This window comes from Lissotriton vulgaris, chromosome 4_1, assembly GCF_964263255.1.
Source record: "Lissotriton vulgaris chromosome 4_1, aLisVul1.2, whole genome shotgun sequence".
NCBI classification, from domain to species: Eukaryota; Metazoa; Chordata; class Amphibia; order Caudata; family Salamandridae; genus Lissotriton; species Lissotriton vulgaris.
In genome coordinates, this window is record NC_141691.1 from 1,076,155,913 (window position 1) to 1,076,176,723 (window position 20,811).

Consider the following 20,811-nt stretch of genomic DNA (forward strand, 5'->3'; position numbering starts at 1 on the left):
TGGACCTGGTTTTATTGGCTGGGTGCGGCTTCACTATGAAATCCCCCTTGCGCAAATTGTAGTGAACGGTCATGTTTCTACTCAGTTTAGTCTTGGAAGGGGCACTCATCAGGGCTGTCCCTTGTCTCCGTTAATGTTTGCCCTAGCCTTAGAACCCCTTGCTGCGTGGATCCGATGGGAGCCCTCGATGAAGGGTATTAGATGGTCTCCTGAACTCGAGGATCGCATCTCGCTCTACGCGGATGATATTTTACTGTATCTGACCTCGCCTCGGAAGTCTTTGATGGTTCTGTGCGATGTTTTGGCCTCCTTTGGTAGGAATTCTGGTCTGATTATTAATTGGTCGAAATCCTATCTATACGTTCTTTCTGGTGATGTTCCTCCTCTCCCACGTACCTGCCCTATTCAGGTGACTCTCACGGGATTTAAGTACCTCGGTATCTTTATCTCATTGGATCCGATGGCCCGTTATGAACAGAATCTTCTTCCACCACTGGCTAGATTGAACCAAGACGTTGCGGGTTGGCGTAAACTTCCGCTTTCGCCGCTTGGCCGTGCGGCCCTATTTAAAATATGTCTTTGCCTCGTTTTTTGTACGCTCTCCAGAATACTCTTGATAATGTCCCTGCTAGCTACTTTCGTGCTGTCGAAGACCTCCAGAGGAAGTTGATATGGGACGGTAGACCTCGTATTGCTTTGGCCAAATTGACGCTCCCCTGGTATGACAGGGGTATCGCTCTCCCTGACATTAAACGCTATTACTGGGCTGCCCAATTGAGTGCCATCAACCATGGTATGTATGGTCCTGTATTAAATCCTGCTTTCGCTATGGACAGATGGCTGCTGCCCGGGGGTAATCATTATAGGGCGCTCTACTCAAAATCGGTGGTCAAGACTCTTACGGGGCCTACAAAGACGGCGGTGCGTACGTGGCAAGACGCTAATACTTCCCTGGGGTGGAAAGATCGTTTAACCTTAGCGACCCCGCTCTTCAGTTCAGATAGGCTTGGGAAGTTATGGAAAACCAAATGGTTCGACAGATGGGACCTTATCGGTATTAGTAAGGAAGGCGACCTCTGGGTGAAGGGCAAGGTGAAATCATTTGAGGTGTTAAAGACGGAGTTTGAACTGGGTGACACAGAATACTTTCGCTACGTCCAGGTCCACCATGCTTTACCGTCGGTCTTCCCTTTAGGTGAGGTAATTCCGGAGTCGTCCCCACCTGAGGATAGGCTGTTGGATGGCTATGTTCCAGTCAGCACCATCTCCCTTGTATACAAGAAATTAATTAATAATAGGCCTGATCTCCTGTAGCATCTCCGGGATCAGTGGACCTGTGACGGCCTGGAATTGGACGACGAGGACTGGCAATCTGTGATCTCCTCTCCCAAGGAGGTCGCGATTCCAGCTCGACACCGACTGGTACGGCTTAAGATCCGCCACAGAATCTACGTCGTCACGGGCCCCCGTTTGGTCCATATGGGCTTTTCTGAGGAGGGATTATGTAAGCGAGGATGTGGGCAGGTTGCTACCTTTCTCCATATTATTTGGGAATGTCGCAAGATTGTTTCTTTTTGGAGAGGGGTCCATGAGGTCATGAAGGAAGTGACTGGTGTTGCTCTTCTGCCCAGAGGCCAGATGCTGCTTGTTGAATGTCTGGGAACCTACGGATTATAATGTAGCTCAGATTCAGTGGGCTTCCCTGGGGGCCATGATCGCCAAGCGAGATATTGCTCAGTTGTGGGGGGCCCAGAGGCCTCCTACAGTGGACCTATGGAAGGAAAACATGGACTGGTGCATGTTCAGGGAAAAGACTGTATACCTAGCCAGGGGCCGTCCCCGGAAGTGGTGCAGGGTATGGGGACCTTGGAATAATTATTGTGGAAACATATGTATACCGCCTGCGGTTGATGACACTGATGCTCCACCTTCCCCCTGACCCATACATTTCGACCATTCTACTGTATTGACATTATATCTGACCCTTTCCCCCCCCATCCCCTTTCTTTCTATCGACTGCTGTTCAAATTTATTTTTCCTCCCTTAATCGAACTGGCATTTTGTATAACATGTTTCATGCCTTGCTTGTTTGCATATTTTAATAAAAAGAAACGAAAAAAAAAAGTCTGCATAACGGCTTTCTGTCCCAATGCGAATAAACTCAAAGAAATCAATTGGACAAAATTGCCATCTGGTTAAGAACCTGGATGACAGCGTGCATGCACCACCGCTGTTTGCGTTCAAAAAAGAGAGCAGCATCGCAAATTATGTAGTGAGAGCAGCGGCCCCTAGGGAAGCTCAACCAACATTGAGACAACTAATGGGTCTAAGTCCCATTGTAGGCCACCATAAATGTGGCACTTGTTTATGCTGCAAACTCACCATTGAAGGTTCACTTTTCCAATACAAAGGAATCTCATGGAAAGATGACTCATTCAGTAATTGTAAGTCAAAATATGTCATCTATGGAGTATTATGTCCATGTGGGCGCCTGTACATTGGAAAAACTAATTAGGAAATCCGCCAAAGAATTTCCCAACATAAATCTAGAATCAAGAATAAAGTGGAAACTGCGCCACTTGTGAATCATTGGACCAGACTAAAACATCAAATAAGTGACCTCAAATGGACAGTCATTTCCAAAGTTGAAAAAAACCCACGTGGAGGTGATTTGGATCTAAAGCTGTCCAAAAGGGAGGCACTCTTGATCGTTAAGTTTGACACGGCTGTGTCAGGTCTTAACGAATTATAAGAGATCTATAAATTATAGATTTTCCTTGTTGTCCAGATTGTCCCATTGACATTCAGTTCTGATATGCTTGCTTGCTTTAAAATGTTCCTGACACAGACGTGGCTTCGTCCTGTTAATATAGCTCCTGTGCCACCCTATTCCATACCGCCTTCCGACATCTGTTGATCAAAGTGTTTCCTCCCACTCTTCTGCACCGTTTCTTAAATTTGCGTCAAGCCCACACACCAGCCTTCACTCTTTTTCATGTGAAAGGAGTGTTTTTGCCCGTATCAACACTGTATGGTACTATATGTCCCAGCATTCTCTGTAATGGACGTTGTACTAATTTTTTGTTTTCATTCAATAAATTGCTTTTTTCCGTCTAATTGGCATGTTCATTTTTCAAGGCCATTGCGGACTACTTCATTCCTCTTTTTTACTAATTTTGTATCGGTCGCAGGTCATTCCTCGCCTGTTCCGTTTTCACCCAGAACTAGCTGCGCCTGCGCATGCGCAGTGAGTGCAGTGCTCCTGTGGTTCTGAAATTCTAAACCCTGCTGTAATACCGGTATCAAGGTCCAACACTCGTGTGACAAAATATCGTCGTACCATGACGAATTTGGTATCGGCAGACCGGTAATGATTAGGACATTATCCCTGTGCATTTGCGTCATGATGAGCAATGCTAACACCCTTAAATCATGGTTTCCGTTCCTAACCCTCGGACTCCATTTTGTGAACGGCATCCATCTTATGACTTGCCCTCATATAGTCAATTGATTAAGGCCGAGCTTGATCTGAAAGGACACGTCCACCTTAGCTGACTTCCCCATGACCTGGCCAAACTGACTCCACTGCCTCCAGCCAAACCTGTTCGGGCAGCTCCTCGCCCAGTGGCCGAATGAGATAGCATCAATACACAACATGCCATAAACCATTCACCACCTACAGACCATGTTTTCTACACACATACACCTGTCCATGTTTCTTGTTTATGGCAAGTTTTATGACAAGGAGGTGCCCTGTTTTATTGAGGTTTCATCGATATCTGATCGTAAATTCCGGGCTGGGCTGGGTCATCTATCACAAACTGGACATCTAAAATATGGGTTGGCCGTCATGACTTCGCTCTTTGCTTTATTGTGTAAATATGTCTATGACCATATTGTAAACTCAAGAATTCTTGCCTGAAGTGCAATATTTTGTATAAAAGGAGAAGGCTGGTTCTGTAAAAACGAACAGTCTCCTGAGAACTTACAGCCCGTGCTGTTGTAATTCTAGGACGCTTGTTACTTGGTTGCAGCCAATAAAACTCGATCTCTGACTTCACCTAGAAGACTCTGTGTTTCTGTGGTCCGGAACAGGGAGAACTCAGAGGTCTTCGGGTGTTATCCCCTGGCACCACCGGGTTCCAAAAAACCCGGCACCTCACTCCACGGTGTTGATTTACTCGAGGACGCAGCTACTTCTCCGGTGTTCACATCGGTAGGTTTTTGTTTACCTCACAGCCCTGAACCTCTCTACATGATTGATGAGGTATGTTTTTCTAGACATACGCTGTTAAGACCACGCTAAATTTGCGTTGTATTCATTTTTTATTTTTCCAGAGTGTGACGCCCCGATTACAACTCTTTTTGACAACGCTTCATTTAACGCTTTATAACTGCTTCACCCCGCGTCACCGTGCAAGGACTTTAATGGTAAGACCATGCCGCGTTTATACTCTTTGAAGCCCTTGGTGTACACTGGTGGAATTTTCCCCGTTGCTTTTAAGAAATGAGGTCAATGACTGTTCGTTTCTTACAGTAGGTCCCCCCATTTCCCTTTCACTTTGGCGAGCTGAGGACTTGACACCAGCAAGCTGAGGACACGGTGCACTCATCCTGAGGTAAGCCACCTGTCATGGTGCCCATCCACTTTTTCATGCTTGGATTTCAGGGTTTTGAAAGGATGCATTGCTGATAAATCCCCCCTTTTCTCTTTTTTTCCTTTTCCTATTCCTAATTTTTCCAGGAGTCTACCTCTGTGATTACGATCTATTGGCTATGGATATACTGGTAAGCTGTTGTTTTGTCCAGGTGTAGTAGCGCTCTTAAGTTTCCATGGGTTTTTAGACACTAGACATATGTTTTTTTCTGTTTCCTTTTACAGAGCTGATTGGCCCTGAAGAGAATCCTGAGAGCAATAGGGATTCGAAACGCGTAGGCCGTTTGGTCTGCTGGTCGCGGCTTGGTGCTTATTTGTTTCGCATCTTGAGTTGCGTCTTTACACTCAAATTTTGATGATTATGCTCAAAATCTTATGATTCAACTGAATGGTTTATAGTGTATTGCTTAGAACAGTAGGGATTGCTCTTTATTTGTGCAGCAGACCTAGTACTTCACCAACTGGTGTATTTCCCTTCCAGGTTGTGTGGGGTACTTATTTTGAATGTTTGAATGTACGTTGTTTTGATTGTGATATGTTTGAAGAGTTATGAGTAATGGTATGCATGAGGTTTTATTCCACTTTTGTGTCCTTGTTTTTATTGTTGCTATACAATATTGTTTTTGAACTGCAGCATTAATTTATAAATTGTGTATAATCAAAAGATTTCAGAATAAACAGCTATTTATTAGCACATACAAGTATTGAACTGTGGTCTTTACATTGGTTATTAATTTTTGATTTTGAAATTAGTATCAGTACTGGCATTTCTCTTCTGTTGTTTAGTATATTAGGCTCAGCCTTACTGATTAGAGCCAGCCGCAATTGGTATGAGTTAATTACAGAAAGAGCAATTAAGTGTCTGGTGTATTCAAATCTAACGTCAAATTAGCTCATGTTCTGCAAACCAATTACGTACAGTACTGCATAGCACCTTTACAATACCTGCGTCAGACGTCTCTACATCTTGATAGTAAAATATAACGTGATGAAGTCCTCCAACAGCAAAGAATCGATCGATGCGCTCAATCTGCCACAATAAAAAATGGTCTTGGATTAGGATAATTTCCTAAGGATACTCTAAAAAAGATACACACCAAATTGTTGATAACATTAGTACAAAAACACAACAATCTTGTTTTAAATCAGACCAAATTTTACGGAGCATACATGAACCTAGATAATCAAGCAGGTTGAAGTGCTTAGATGTACACTGCACTTAATAGGCACCCTTTCTTATTGCTAAAAAGATGATTTGAGGTAGGGAGTTCTTGAACACTGTAAAACTGACGTCTCTCAATTGCAACAAAAGAATTAAGCTAGTGGCGGTGGAAGTTCTTTTAAAGTGTATCTAAGGCAATCCTAGAAGCTCCACGGATGGCCCCCAGATGGGTAGACTTTGCACCCACTCAGAGCGGAAGTCTCGACGCATCTGCTTCCGTTCAGCAGAGCTGATGTGAACGGCGGATTTAAGGCGTTATTCGGAAGTAGTGGCGACCGCAGACAGTTACCCCCGAGAGGCATCTTCTACAGCTGTAAAGTTCCCAAAATAGCACCCAACATATTGATGAGGCGCTCAAAGCTGATTAATTTAGTGTTGTTGCCTCGAATCCTGAGAAATGGAATAAGGAAGGGCCTTTGAAAATAGCAACACTAAAGAACTAGGGGCTAGAATGTATGAAGAATAGTAATGGCAAATCGGTACTTGGTAATCACTATCACCAATGTACAAAGGGGTTATTTGCCCCTATTTCTAAAATAGCGATTCGTAGTGGGTCGCAAATAGACCTACCTCATGGATACTAATGAGGTAAGTTACAATTTTTGACCCACTACGATTTGCTGCCATCACAGGGATGGTGACATGTTGGGGTCAGCAGACCACCATGTCTGCGAATGGGTTACCACCAACTTTGAGTTGGTGGTAAAGGGCGAATGTTTTGTGAGTGCATTTGGATCGCAAAACATTTATACATACCAATGTGAATCGGTATTTGTGAGGGACGCCCTAAATACTCCCCTTTCAAATACTGATTTGCAAACCCAAATTGTGATTTGGAACAGGTTACTGAATCGCAATTTGGGCTTAGTACTTTAGAAATGGCATTTTTGCATTTGTAAATGGATTGATTTTGCAAATCTAGCCCAAGGTTTTTGAAGTGGGGCGCAACTATCTTAATCTTTTCGGAGCTCACTCCAGAACCACTAAGGGGTACAAGGAACTTCAGGGGGAGGGGGGGAATGATTGTGGCAGTGTACTGTACAGGCTTCTGTACTTTCACTGGGCTGCCTCTGAGTGATGCATAGTGGAAAAGAGTTTATCTTCCCTCAGACATAAGTAGCAGTTAAGTACCTGCAGGCTTTAACAGCTGATAATACTGGAGAGCTCACAATTGCCCTTGATGAAGGCATAAACATAGTCAGTCAGTCAAAGGATACTTTATTTCGGCTACACAGCCATAAAAGCACAATACATGTTACAATCAATAAAATAGAATAGGATATTACACTGAAAAGGGCAATAAGGAGTAAATATTCAAAACAGCCATTCCTTAATAAACAAAGATAAATGACATCTTTACCACAGCTTTAACGGTCATTAAATAAGTACCCGACCCCCGACATAATGACAGTGGTTTTTGAAGTTCAATACTAGCTCCCATGGATGGCCCCTTGGATACTCCACAGATGAACAGGGTTTGTTATTAGAGTACTTTTCTGGCTCTGACTCCTGCATTATTATTATTCATTCATTCATTAAATCTTTATTTCGGCATTTTGTGCCATAAAAGAGTACAGAAAAAACATATATTTCCACAACACATATAAAATAGTACAGTTCATACAGTCATAAAAGATAATTAAATCACCCCTGGCATTCATTAGTAATTAAAAATCGTCGCTTGGACCACATAGCTGACAGGTACTTAGAAAGTGCAAATACAATGTGTCCAGACGTATCTGTCTTAAGGATTCTCAGAGCGTGCAAACGTTGTACGAACCCCATGTTTTTACATAGCGGTACTAGCCAATACTTCCTGGCTTTACTGTAGGCTGGGCAAAAAAGACGTATGTGGAGTTCATCCTCTAAGCTACAGCTACACCCAGGACAAGATTTGTTCGTAGAGGCGGACCATTTACTTGTAAAAGCCCTTAAGGGTAATGTACCATATCTTCATTGTACATAGAGTTTCCTTGATCCAATGGGATAGATAGCGTCCATGAAATCCTCAAAGCAGTATGATATTTTAAATGTTAAAAACAATTTAGTCAGGGTACCAGCATGAGAATCATACAGTATAGTATTAAGTTTGTTATCCATAAAAGACCTCGTAAGGGACTTGCCTGAAACATCACGGCACGCCCTTTCAGGATCATGCCACAGGGCGGGCAGACCCATTTTACCAAATTCCTGTTTAACGAAAACAAGCCAGGGAATTTTTGCTGCACTATTACAGTTAAGTATTGCCTTCAGTTCTAGCCTGTTCAACAGTTCTGGTGTTATCCAGAGCCTGCTCCAAAATCTAAGGGGTTTTAGTGCTAGCTCGTCCTGGATAAAACTCAATCCCAAATCTAGCCTTAGGGGAAGAAGCGGTGTACTTTGGGGAAGAGCCAGTAGCTGCCGCATGAATTTATTTTCCGTATTGGGAATTTCGGGCCTGCAGGAGTGCCCCCAGAGATCCCCACCATAGAGAACCGCTGCCCTCGTCTGGGTTTTATAAATCTCCAGCGCAGGGCTCACTGGTTTGAATGACAATGTATTGGGCAGCTTGAGAATTCCCCCCACCAATTGGGACAATTTCAGTTGAGATTTAACCTGTTGGGGGCCCCAAGACAAGTTTTCATTTATCGTGACCCCTAGATACTGGAAGGTCTGTACCCTCTCCAGTCTGACAGATCCCAAAATAGGCGTCGGGCGGGTGGATGCCGGCGGATTGAAAATCATATATTTCGTTTTATCCGCGTTAATCTCCAATCCGCAGGAATGGCAACAATCCGCAAAGCCGTCCAATACACGTTGGATCCCCATGGGAGACTTGGAAAGCAGGAGGGTGTCATCAGCGAACATGATCGCCGGCACCCTCCTGCCAGCCAGCCTGGGTGCATCATTATTAGGGACCGCATCCAGATGCGATATTACACCATTAATTATTATGCTTTTAGGGGGGAGGAGCTTTGTGCGCGACCAAGATACCGCGTGAGCACAGGGCTCCCGAGACCCTCGCAGCCTCCCACATGTATCCTGTCGTTTATCCTGCCCTTCATTGACATATCTGTGAAGATGAACCATGGGTGAGGCGAGAACTGCTTTCAGATTCCGAATCGGACCCCGGAGACCGGAGTTGTGGTGCTCTGAAGATTGCGGCCTACGCCTCCGTGATGCCAGGCTGTTGAGTTGGCACAGTGCCCGAGCTGCAGTTGAACAACATCGGGCTGAGGTGGTGGGGTCGACCGGTCTGGTTGACTTTCACTTTCGATTTGGCCTTTCCCTGAGGGAGATTCGACAGCAAGCGGCCCCTTAGTGCCGAGGTCGGCTATTCTCTGCTACATCCGAGTGTACCTCCTCTCCGCTTCGGACTCTTGCTTTGATACCTGGTGTGTGCCCTCCTGAGTGACGCTGGGCCACGGTCCCGAGGTCCTTGACCGCCATCTTCCTACCTAGCCTATCTGCCTCACGTCGCTCTGTACTCCGCAATGGTGGGGAAACCAGAGGGTGAAAAGCAGAAGCTTAAGACAAATAGGCGGGGTGGCTATACCCAGACCAACAATATGGACCGTTATGCCCAAACTAAGGGATCTCCCAGCGGACCGGGCAGATCGCTAGAGGACACTAGAGATGCTCCGACTTCGGCAACCGAACCGACCCTACAAGACGTTATGGCCGCCATAGATGGGATCAAGTCCTCCCTTGGGCAACAAATGGAGACCCTCGCCCATAAACTCGACACTGTGGCGATCGATGTTAATCTGATCCGTACAGACCTGACAAAAACTAACGAGAAAGTCAAGTCGTTGGACATCAAGACCTCCAGTTTGACGAGCGATGTTGTTGACCTGCAGACGGAGGTCCGCAATCTGAGGGCCTCCAATGATCTCTTCGTTGGTCGTCTGGAGGATTTTGAAGGGAGGGCTCGGCGGAACAACGTTCGCATTATCGGTGTCCCGGAGCAGGCGGAAGACTCTGCAGCTGACCTCTTCGTCGAAAACTTGGTTGTCAACCATCTTGCACCCAGGGGACTAAGTAAATTTTTCATGGCCGAGCGGGCCCATAGAGTGCCGGGTGGTAAGCCAAAGGTGGGTGCCCCACCGCAGCCTATGATCGCAAGGATTTTCAACTTTTGCGACAGAGACGCGATCCTCCAGGCTTCGCGTGTGAGTCGACCTACTAAGTTTGAGAACACTACAATTAACTTCTACCCGGACTTTACCCAATCTGTTCAAAGGCAGAGACTTGGTTTCCTGGGGGTAAAGAGGAGACTGCGTAATATGGGCCTAAAGTATGCTATGCTTTTTCCAGCCAATTTGAGAATCGAACACGCTGAGCGCACTTATTTTTTTGATCGGCCTGATGCAGTTTCCGACTGGCTTGACACTCTACCCAATCATCCTACACCAGAGGAACAATCCGGAGGGGCAGAAGGCGGACCGATGGAACGGGAATAGACACCTTTGCCTGGTTTCTGAGGTCCCCCAGTTGGCCTCGAAATGTGGTTCGCTACTACTGTAATATGAATGGTTATGACATCCTGGGGGGTTGCGGGGCTATCGGTGGGTCTCTTTCCTCCTCTGATTTACCTTTTTGTAGCTTAGTTGATGTGGGGGCGAAAGGCACACTGCAAGTTGGGGTGGCTTTTTAGTCTTATGCAGGGGTGCAGGGTGGGGGGTTTTGTAACGGGATGTTGGTGGGGGGAGTGGGGGGTTCTTGTTGGGGTGTGTGTTCGTTTTTCTGCAAGGCAATGTATTGTTAAGCTTTCCGATCGAAGTACTGGATTCTTGTTGGGGTTGGAACTTTCACTTTCGGATGGGGGTAGGGGGCTGAAATTGATGAGTTGGAATGTGAATGGGTTGGGGGACAGGATTAAACGCGGGGTAGTGCTGCAATTGTTGAAACGTCTTTCCCCGGATGTAGTCCTCCTTCAGGAGACTCATTTGATAGGTAATACTTGTCATGCCATGAATAGGAAGAGGTATCGTCTGGTCACCCATGCCGGGTTTTCCTCAGGCTCAAGGGGGATTGGTATTCTGATTAAGACTTCTCTCCCATTGGAGATCGATGCAACGGTCCTAGATGACAGGGGGCGCTATGTCGTCCTAACGGGTAGGTGGGAGGGTCGAACTCTTTCCCTGGTTTTCGTTTATGTCCCCCCTGGCCTAGAGTCTACTACTTTCGCGGACTTGGGACGGGTGGTCCTCGCTCTCCCCGAGGGGTCATTGCTATTGGGTGGTGATTTTAATGCTGTAGCTTCTGGTATGGCTGATCGGCACCCACCTAGAGATCTTAAGGGGGCGCAGAACTGGCTTCATGACTTCATTGATACTCTGGGCTTGGTAGATTGTTGGAGGTTGTTGCATCCCGTTCAGCGGCAGTACACCTTTCACTCTGGTGCGCACGGTAGTCTTTCTAGAATTGATTATGTTATGGTCCCGGCTGCACAGGCGCTTTCTGTTACTGAGGTCAGGCATCTTGCTCGGGGGATCTCTGATCACTCTCCACTATGGCTCTATATGGGGTCCAGTCCTGGGACGGAGGGTCGGGTTGCCCCGATCAACACATGGTACCTCCAGAACCCTAAAACTCGTGCGGATCTGGTGAAATCTCTCGATCACTATTTTCTTGAGAATCAGGGCTCGGTTTAGTCGGCGGTGTCCCTTTGGGAGGCTTTCAAAACTGTTCTCAGGGGCCAGGCCCTGTCGTTAATCTCTGGTGTTAAGAAATGGAGAGACGAGGAGGTGGTTAAGATCGAGGCGGAGATAGCGGATCTTGAGCTCGGCCTGGAACGGGAAGTTACGCGTGCTAATATGCATGTTTTGCGGCTCAAGCAGTTGGAGTATAGGGCGCTGGTTACTGATGCAGTTAAGAGAATGAGTAGAGAACAGCAGGGACGGCTTTATGACGTAGGAGATAAAGCTGGCAAATTGATAGCATGGCTGGATAAGAAGGATAGGGCTAGTCGTGTGGTGCCCGTGATTGAGACAGCGAGTGGTTGCCGGGTTACTGACCCTGAAGAGATCGTTCAATGTTTCGCAGATCACTTTCAGTCGGTATATGCCTCTGTGTCGGATAGGCCGGAGGAAGATTCACATCTATTGTTGCGTGATATTGCTTTACTGCGTCTTTCTGATTTGGATAGGGAACATATTGATGCTCCAATAACTGCAGACGAGGTGTATATCGCGATTCGCTCCTTGCGTTCGGGCGAAGGCTATGGGTCCTAACGGCCTGCCTATTGAACTTTATAAATTGCGGCCTGACAAGATAGCGCCCTATGTAAGAGAAATGTTTTTGGAGTCTCAGGAGTGCGGTTCTCTACCCTGTGATCAACGTCTCGCGACCATTGTGGTGATCCATAAGGAAGGGAAACCGAGAGACAGGTGTACATCGTACAGACCGATTTCTCTTTTGAACGCTGAACCTAAGATCCTTGCAAAATTGTTGGCTAACCGCTTGATCACCGTTATCAGTGAATTGATACACCCGGATCAATCCGGTTTCATTCCGCATAGAAATACTCCTCTGAATCTCAGGCATTTACACGGAGTTCTTGCGAGAGCTGCGACGTTGCGTGAGCCGGCCGTCTTGGCGTCATTAGACGCCACGATGGCTTTCGATACCGTGGATGGCCATACTTATGGGCCGTGTTGGCTAAGTTTGGGTTTGGACCTGGTTTTATTGGCTGGGTTCGGCTTCTCTACAAAGAGCCCCTTGCGCAATCGTAGTGAATGGTCGTGTTTCTACTCATTTTAGTCTTGGAAGAGGCACTCGTCAGGGCTGTCCCTTGTCTCCGTTATTGTTTGCCCTAGAACCCCTTGCTGCATGGATCTGATGGGAACCCTCGATAAAGGGTATTCAATGGTCTCCTGAATTCGAGGATCGCATCTCGCTCTACGCAGATGACATATTACTGTATCTGACTTCACCCCGGAAGTCATTGATGGTTTTGTGCGATGTCTTGGCCTCCTTTGGTAGGAATTCTGGTTTGATTATCAATTGGGCGAAATCCTACTTATACGTTCTTTCTGGTGATGTCCCTCTCCTCCCACGTACCTGCCCTATTCAGGTGACGCTGACGGGATTTAAGTACCTCGGTATCTTTATCTCGTTGGATCCAATGGCCCGTTATGAACAGAACCTTCTACCACCTTTGGCTACATTGAAAAAGGATGTCGCGGGTTGGCGTAAACTTACGCTTTTGCCGCTTGGCCGTGCGGCCCTATTTAAAATGATGTCTTTGCCTATTTTTTGTACGCTCTCCAGAACACTCTTGTATTGTCCCCGCTAGCTATTTCCGTGCTGTCGAAGACCTTCAGAGGAAGTTGATATGGGACGGTAGACCTCGTATTGCTCTTGCCAAACTGACGCTCCCCTGGTATGATGGGGGAATCGCTCTCCCTGACATCAAACGCTATTACTGGGCTGCTCCATTGGGTGCCATCAACCATGGTATGTATGGTCCAGCAATAAACCCTGCTTTCGCTATGGACAGATGGCTGCTGCCCGGGGGTAATTATTATAGGGTGATCTACTCAAAATTGGTGGTCAAGACTCTGTCGGGGCCTACAAAGACGGCGGTGCGTACGTGGCAGGACGCTAATACTTCCTTGGGGTGGAAAGATCGTTTAACCTTAGCCCCCCGCTCTTCAGTTCGGACAGGCTTGGGAAGTTATGGAAAACCAAGGGGTTCGATAGATGGGACCTTATCGGTATTAGTAAGGTGGGCGACCTCTGGGTGAAGGGCCAGGTGAAATCATTTGAGATGTTAAAGACGGAGTTTGAATTGAGTGACACAGAGTACTTTCGCTACGTCCAGGTTCACCATGCTTTAAAATCGGTCTTCCCTTTGGGTGAGGTGATTCCGGAGTCGTCCCCACTTGAGGATAGGCTGTTGGATGGCCATGTCCCCGACAGCACCATCTCCCTTGTTTACAAGAAATTAATTAATAATAGGCCTGATCTCCTGTTACATCTCCGGGATTTGTGGACCCGTGACGGCCTGGAATTGGATTATGAGGACTGGCAATCTGCGATCTCCTCTCCAAAGGAGGTCGCGATTCCAGCTCGACACCGACTGGTACAACTTAAGGTCCTCCACAGAATTTACGTCACGGGCCCCCGTTTGGTCCAGATGGGCTTTTCTGAGGAGGGATTATGTAAGCGAGGATGTGGGCAGGTTGCTACCTTTCTACATATTATTTGGGAATGTCGTGAGATTGCTGCTTTTTGGAGTGGGGTCCATGAGGTCATGACGGAAGTGACTGGTGTTGCTCTCCTGCCGGAGGCCAGATGCTGCTTGTTGAACATCTGGGAACCTACGGATTATAATGTAGCTCATACTCAGTGGGCATCCCTGGGGGCCATGATTGCTAAGCGAGACATTGCTCAGTTGTGGGGGTCCCAGAGGCCTCCTACTGTGGACTTATGGAAGGAAAACATGGATTGGTGTATGTTCAGGGAAAAGACTGTGTACCTAGCCAGGGGCCGTCCCCGGAAATGGTGTAGAGTATGGGGACCTTGGAATAGTTATCGTGGGAATATATGTATACCACCAGCAGTCGATAACGTTGATGCTCCACCTTCCCCCTGACCCATACATTTCGACCATTTTATTGTATTGTTTTTACATTTGACCCTTGTCCCCTCCCATCCCTTTTTCTTTATATCGAATGCTGTTCAGTGTACTTTTCCTCCCTTAATTGAACTGACACTTTGTATAACATGTTTCATGCCTTGCTTGTTTGCATATTTCAATAAAAAGAAACAAAAAAAGAAATTATGCTTTTAAGTATCCCCGGCACCTTCACGAATGAAGGAAGCATTAATAAACGCTAAAGACCTAATTTATGGTATTTTGGCATTGGGCAGCGCAGCGCAGCAAGGCACCTGCATTGCCCTACGCCAAAGTGAAAGGGCAGGAATGCAACATATTTTTGCAATACGATGAATTCCTGTCCTTTCTCCCTGCACTGGTGCCGTTTAGGCAGCCTAGCAACAACGTAGGCACCCATGCACGTTGCATGCAGAAATGTTTTCATGCAGGAAAGGACACCTTCATGCACAAAAACAATCCCAAGGGGTGTGTTCCTCCTATGTGTGCTGCAGATTGCAACACACACAGAACGAGGAAGAAACAAGGAGAAATACAAATATTTCTCCTCGTTATGCCTCACCTCAGGAGGCATAATGATTAGGCACTTTCCCAGGTTTACATGATGTTGTAAATCTGGGACAACGTCAAAATCAATGGGTGTTGCATGTGGAAACCTAACGCAACGCTAATGTTACGCCTCCCGGGCGCAGAGTAAGGTGAAGCAGCGATTTGCACTGCGTTGCCTTACTCAAGATTTGTGAGGCCACTCAAAGCCTTGCAGGGCAGCTTTGTGTGGCTTCATAAATCTGATTGACAAGCCACGTGTCACACATGTTTCACTTTACATGGGGCAAAAGCGACGCAGGGCTCTCATAAACATGCCCCTACGTTTTTTGCTAGCTACATATGGACAAGTTGTGGTGTCACCTTAATAAATGTTTGGCCACAGAAGGGTCTCGGCTGACCCCTTTACCATGTGGTCAATTATATAAGTGTGCTTCAACCCAATAAAACAGTTCAAACTTTAAGTGTATACCGTGGGGAGTTGGTGATACTGGAAATGTCCTATTGCTTACCGGTAATCTTCATTACTCCAGGCCCCGTAGTCCTCGACACCTTCATAACAAAGTGAGATAATCCATCTCACTGACAGAACAAAGGAATACTGGACCTACCCTCCCCCTACCGCTGGGAGTACATAAGCGTACAAGTCCCAGCATTCCCTCTGAAATATCAAGCCACGGAAGAAGGCTGGCAGATCGGGAGGGAGGGAGGGAATCCATGAAGGTGTCGAGGACTACGGGCCCCGGAGTAATGAAGATTACCAGTAAGTAATAGGACATTACCCCCAGGTCCCTACATCCTCGACACCTTCATAACAAAGTGGGTAATACCAAAGCAGACCCCGGTATTCATCCAAAAGCACAACAAACCACCACCAAATAAACCCAGAGACTTATGGACAAAAACAGAAGAAATCAGGAGCGAACACAGCCCAACACACCCAAAGCAAAACCGCCCTCATTCCCCAGCAGATTGAGAAGGCGGCAATGCCAGATGAAAGTATCAGAAAAAGCCCAAGTGGCCGCCATACAGAACACAGAGAGAGAAACACCCCGGACCTCAACCCAAGAGGCAGCCACCCCCCTCGTAGAATGACCCTGAACTCCCACAGGAGGAGCCAAGTCGCAAGGGAGCACCCAGCGGGGCATAAAGAAACCCCCCCCAACCACCGGGAGAAGGGAGCCCTGGAGAAGCCCCCGAATGGAGCAACGCAGCCAGGAAGGACAAAAGACCAGGGAGAAAAAAAACAGCAAGGGAGAAACCCACAGCCCCAGGCACCGTCAAGCAGGGACAAAACAGGCCAACCCGGCCCAGCTACAGAGAGAGCACGAGAACAGGCTGCACAGGAGGACACCGCCAAGGCCCAGAAAGGAACCAGCAGGGGCAAGACGGAGAGCGAACCCCTCCCCAACGCAGGGAAGAAAGTGACCCACAGCCGGGGCAACCCACAAACGACCATACCAAAAAGCGAGGGGAAGGAAGACGAGACCGAAGAGGCACGCCAAAGCAAGAGAACAACGAACGGGACCAACCACCGGCCAACGCCAACACACCAGGGGAAGCCACCAGCAGAGCCACCAAGACCAAAGAGGAACGAACCAGACAAGAAAGCAGGCACCGACCCAGAGCAACAACCAGGAAGAAAGGGGCCAAGGAACCCAGGCAAGGCCCCCACCAACAGCCGACAACCGCGGCAAAAGGGAACCGGAGGCACAGAAACCCCCAGAAGGCCCAGGCCAAAGGCAGGAAACCCCAGCAGAGACACCGGACGGCCGCAGCCGAGTCCACCACACCAGGAGAAGAAACCCGGGGCACAGGAACCAGCCAGCAGCCAGGCCCGAGGCAACCAAAAGCAGGAGACAAAGGGACACAAACCCAGGAACCTGCCCAGACCAGGCCAGGGTGAGCAAAAACGCCACCCAAAGAAGACACCACAAATGGCCAGGGCACAGACAAGAGAGAAAAACCAATGGCCGAACACGGAACCGGGGAAACCAATCCCAGAAATGGGAAGGAGAAACCGCCAGCAACCAAGAGCCGACCCACCAGCCAGGAGGTCCCCAAGGAACCACCCAAGACGAACCCGAAGAAGGGCAAAACATGAAGGCCAACAAGGAGGCCAAGAGCCCAACAACGCAGGAGGCCCAGAAAGACCCAAGAATCCAACCGGACAACCGACAGGTCAGCCAGCCAAGAGGACCCCAAAACGGCACCGGCAGAACCTGAAAGGGGAGGTAGAGGGCCAACCAACCAAACCCCAAAAACCACAGAACGAGGAGGGGCCCAGGGAAAGGCACCAACGCCCGCCACTGCCAAGCCAACAAGAGAGGAGAAGCAGCAGGAAGACAGAGAGGGAGACCGGCAAGCCACAACCGTCAACCAACACAAAGGGCCCAGCGCACCAGCCAGGCGCAAAGGAGCAGCAGGAAAGGACACAAGCCCAACCCAATATCCAGACTAACAGGGACAGAACACCGGATACCAAGAGGCCGCAAAAAGAGGCCCAAAAGCACCAGAAGCGAGCGGCCAGGGAGGACCCAGGCAGGGACCCCACAAAGGGAGGCCAAGAACAGGGACTGCCAGGGAACAAACCCAACAGAGGCAGAGCCGAGACCCCATAAAACCCCGGAAACCCAAGGCAACCCCAAACCACAGGAGAGGAGCCAGGAGAGACCAAAAAGGCGTACAACCCCCGAGGGGCGCGGGAACAGACCCAAAAGGGGAAGAACAAACCCCGCAGAGACAGCAAGAGCAACGGCCAGAGACACCACAGGCCGAAAGCAGACCGCACAGGAGGCGAAAACGCACAACCCCAAGGACAGGCCTGCAAGGGGAACACCACAGCACCCGGGCCCAGGAAGGTCGAAAAGGGGGAGCGGGGATGGAGTCAAGCGACCAACACACCAGGGGAGTCCGACACCAGACCACAACCGGCAACCACACCAACAAACCCACCTGGCATTCATCGATTTATGTATTAAATATTTTATTGAGCATTAGCAAAAAAAAATGCACCTCATCTATTTCAGCAAAGGCCGTAGCCAGTCTAGGGAGGCCGAAATCAGCGGCCCCGCGGACGCCCCGCCTAGGGCCAGCGGATAAGTCATCCTATTAACACAGCAAGCCGCCTACAACCCAAAAGGGCCGGCCGCGTCTTAAGAGGTGCTACAACGGTGCAAGCTGATCAGTGCTAGTGCATTGTAAGAAAACGAGAATCAAAGAACTGTAAACAACCCCACCACCCACCCCACCCCGTACCACCCCTCTCCTTGTCCATGTCCGGGCTCTAGCTATAGGTTGTGAACCCCTCTCAACAGTCAGTGGATGCCACGCGCGCGGGGCCTGTGCGTTTGCGGGCATGCGATTTGGGGTCCGGGAGGGGCGTTTCCGCCAAGCGGAGCAGGCGCAGGTAGCGTGGACAGCTCACCTCCCGGAACTCTCCAGTAAGCAAGGCGAGGAATGGTTGCCAAAGTTCCGCAAAATCCGCCCCCCTCCCCGCTGCCGCCAGCGACAGTTTCTCCATTCCCAGGATTGCCCACAGACGGTGAAGCCACCCCAGCTGCTGCGGAGCCTGGGTCGCCCTCCAGTGCGCCACAATATTCTGGACTGCAGCCCCAAGCGCAAGCGCGATCAGGCGCCCGCGCCAGGATTTCAGCGGGTACATGAGTGCGTTTGGGAGGCCTAGCAGAATGTACGCAGGGAAGCGCGGCAGCTGTGTGTCTAGATGTGCATCTATAAGATCCAGGATAGGGTCCCAGTAGGGGCGCAGCGCCTTACAGCTCCAAAGCAGATGTTCCAGCGTCCCTAGTTCCCCACAACCCCTCCAGCATCTGTCACTGATTCGGGCATCCCATTGGTGGAGTCTCTCAGGGGTGTGGTACCAGTATGTTGCCACCTTCGTCAAGGTCTCGGTGAGGCCCGTGTGGTGCGCCGAGTGTCTGGCTCTATGGTATATCCCCTCCCATTCCTTCCTAGTGAGCTGCCTCCCCAAGTCCCTCTCCCACCGGACCTGGCCCGCATTATATGTGTGTGCCTGCGTGAGCAGCAGCTGCTGATAGAGATCCGATATCAGCTTCTTGTCGGAGGTGCGTGTCAGCAGCCATCGCTCATAAGGCGTGAGGTGCCGTTGGGCTCCGGGCTGGACCGAGGGGTGGAGCACCCAATGGCGCACCTGCAGGTACTGCAAACGTTCTGATTCGGCCACGCCGTTATCTGCCTTGACCTGCTGGAACGACAGTACGCCCTTGAGATCGAACATGTGTCCCGCCGCGCGGCAGGGTGTCGTCCGCCACGTAGTGAATGCGCCGGCGTCCAAGCCCGGTGTGAAATCGGGGTTCTCGAAGATAGGAGTCATGGGTGAGGGGAAGGTGGTCAGCCCCTTGGCCACGGCCACTCTGTCCCACACCCGCAGGGCTGTGCTGGTGATTGCAGAGGCGTACAGGTTGTGAGGACGGTGTCGGCGCGGGAGGAAGGGCACACCCTGGAGGGTACGACCGGCCACTGCCTGGTCGAGGAAGAGCCAGTGCTTACCGGACTCTAGCTGGAACCATTCCACAAAGGTGCGCAACTGGGCTGCCTGGAAATACAGTGTGAGGTCTGGCACCCCGACTCCTCCGTTCGCGGGGGGTAGAGTGGCGAGGGTGTGCTTAAACCTAGGTCGCCGGCCGTTCCAGATGAACCGTGACAGTTCCGATTGCGTTTGCTGGAGCCAACCCGTCGGGGGGTCCAGGGGGAGCGTCTGGAACAGGTACAGAATCTGCGGCAGCAGTGTCATTTTGACTGCGGCAATTCTTCCCAACCACGACAGCGTGAGTGGCTTCCAGCGCCGGAGCTGCTCCCGGAGCTTGCGGGTGAGGGCCTCGTAATTGGTCCGCGCAGTGTCCCGGACAGTAGGAGCCAGGCGAACGCCCAGGTATGGGACGGTTGCGCCCGACCATTGGATCTGGAATTCCGATTTAATCTCGGCCACCACGTCTGGGCTCAGCGAAACATTCAAAGCCTCAGATTTGGCTTCGTTGATCTTGAAGCCCGAGGCCAGGGCGAAGGTGTGCAGCTCCACGAAGAGAGCGCGCAGGGATCGCATCGGGTCAGTGAGGGACAGCAAGACGTCGTCAGCGTACAGGCTGATCTTATGCGTGTCGGCCCCAAATTTGATACCCGAGATGTGAGCATGTTGGCGCACCCTCTGGGCCATCGGCTCCATGTATAATGCGAATAGGAGCGGTGACAGCGGGCATCCCTGGCGCGTACCCCTGCCGATATCGAATCTCGGGGAGGTGTGCCCGTTCACCCGTACCGCGGCGTTGGGCCGGCGGTAGCAATTGAAGATGCGATGGCGGAGTTTCTCTCCGAATCCGAAGTGACTGAGGGCCTGGTTGAGGTATGGCCAGTGCACTCTGTCGAAGGCCTTCTCCGCATCAATGGTGAGCAGCATGCAGCCGGGTTTAGTGCGCGATCCGGCCTCAATGAGGTGCAGCACCCGCTTGGTGTTGTCGCTGGTCTGCCGTTGGGGGATAAAGCCCGCTTGGTCGGGATCAATCAGTTGTTGCATATATGGGGCGATGCGGCTCGCTAGTATGCCAGTGTAGAGCTTCAGGTCTACGTTCAGTAGCGATATGGGTCTGTAGGAGCCGCAGGCTGCCGGGTCACGACCGGGCTTGGGAATAACAGAGATCGACGCCTCCAGCAAGTCCGGGTGTATGGCGCCAGGCGCGTCAAACGTGTTGAACAGGTCGCGCAAGAGGGGGGCAAGCTGCTGGCAAAAAGTCTTGTAAAACGCCGCGG

At 49.6% G+C, this 20,811-nt stretch overlaps 1 protein-coding gene across 1 annotated transcript in view; it reads right to left on the reverse strand.

Moving 5' to 3' along the window:
• DNAH5 (dynein axonemal heavy chain 5) overlaps positions 1-20,811 on the reverse strand; it is a 5,605,957-nt gene that overhangs the window by 4,899,077 nt on the left and 686,069 nt on the right. The window contains exon 3 of the mRNA XM_086967405.1: positions 5,603-5,687. Coding sequence (XP_086823531.1) covers positions 5,603-5,687 — 85 coding nt within the window. The remainder of the gene's footprint in view (positions 1-5,602; positions 5,688-20,811) is intronic.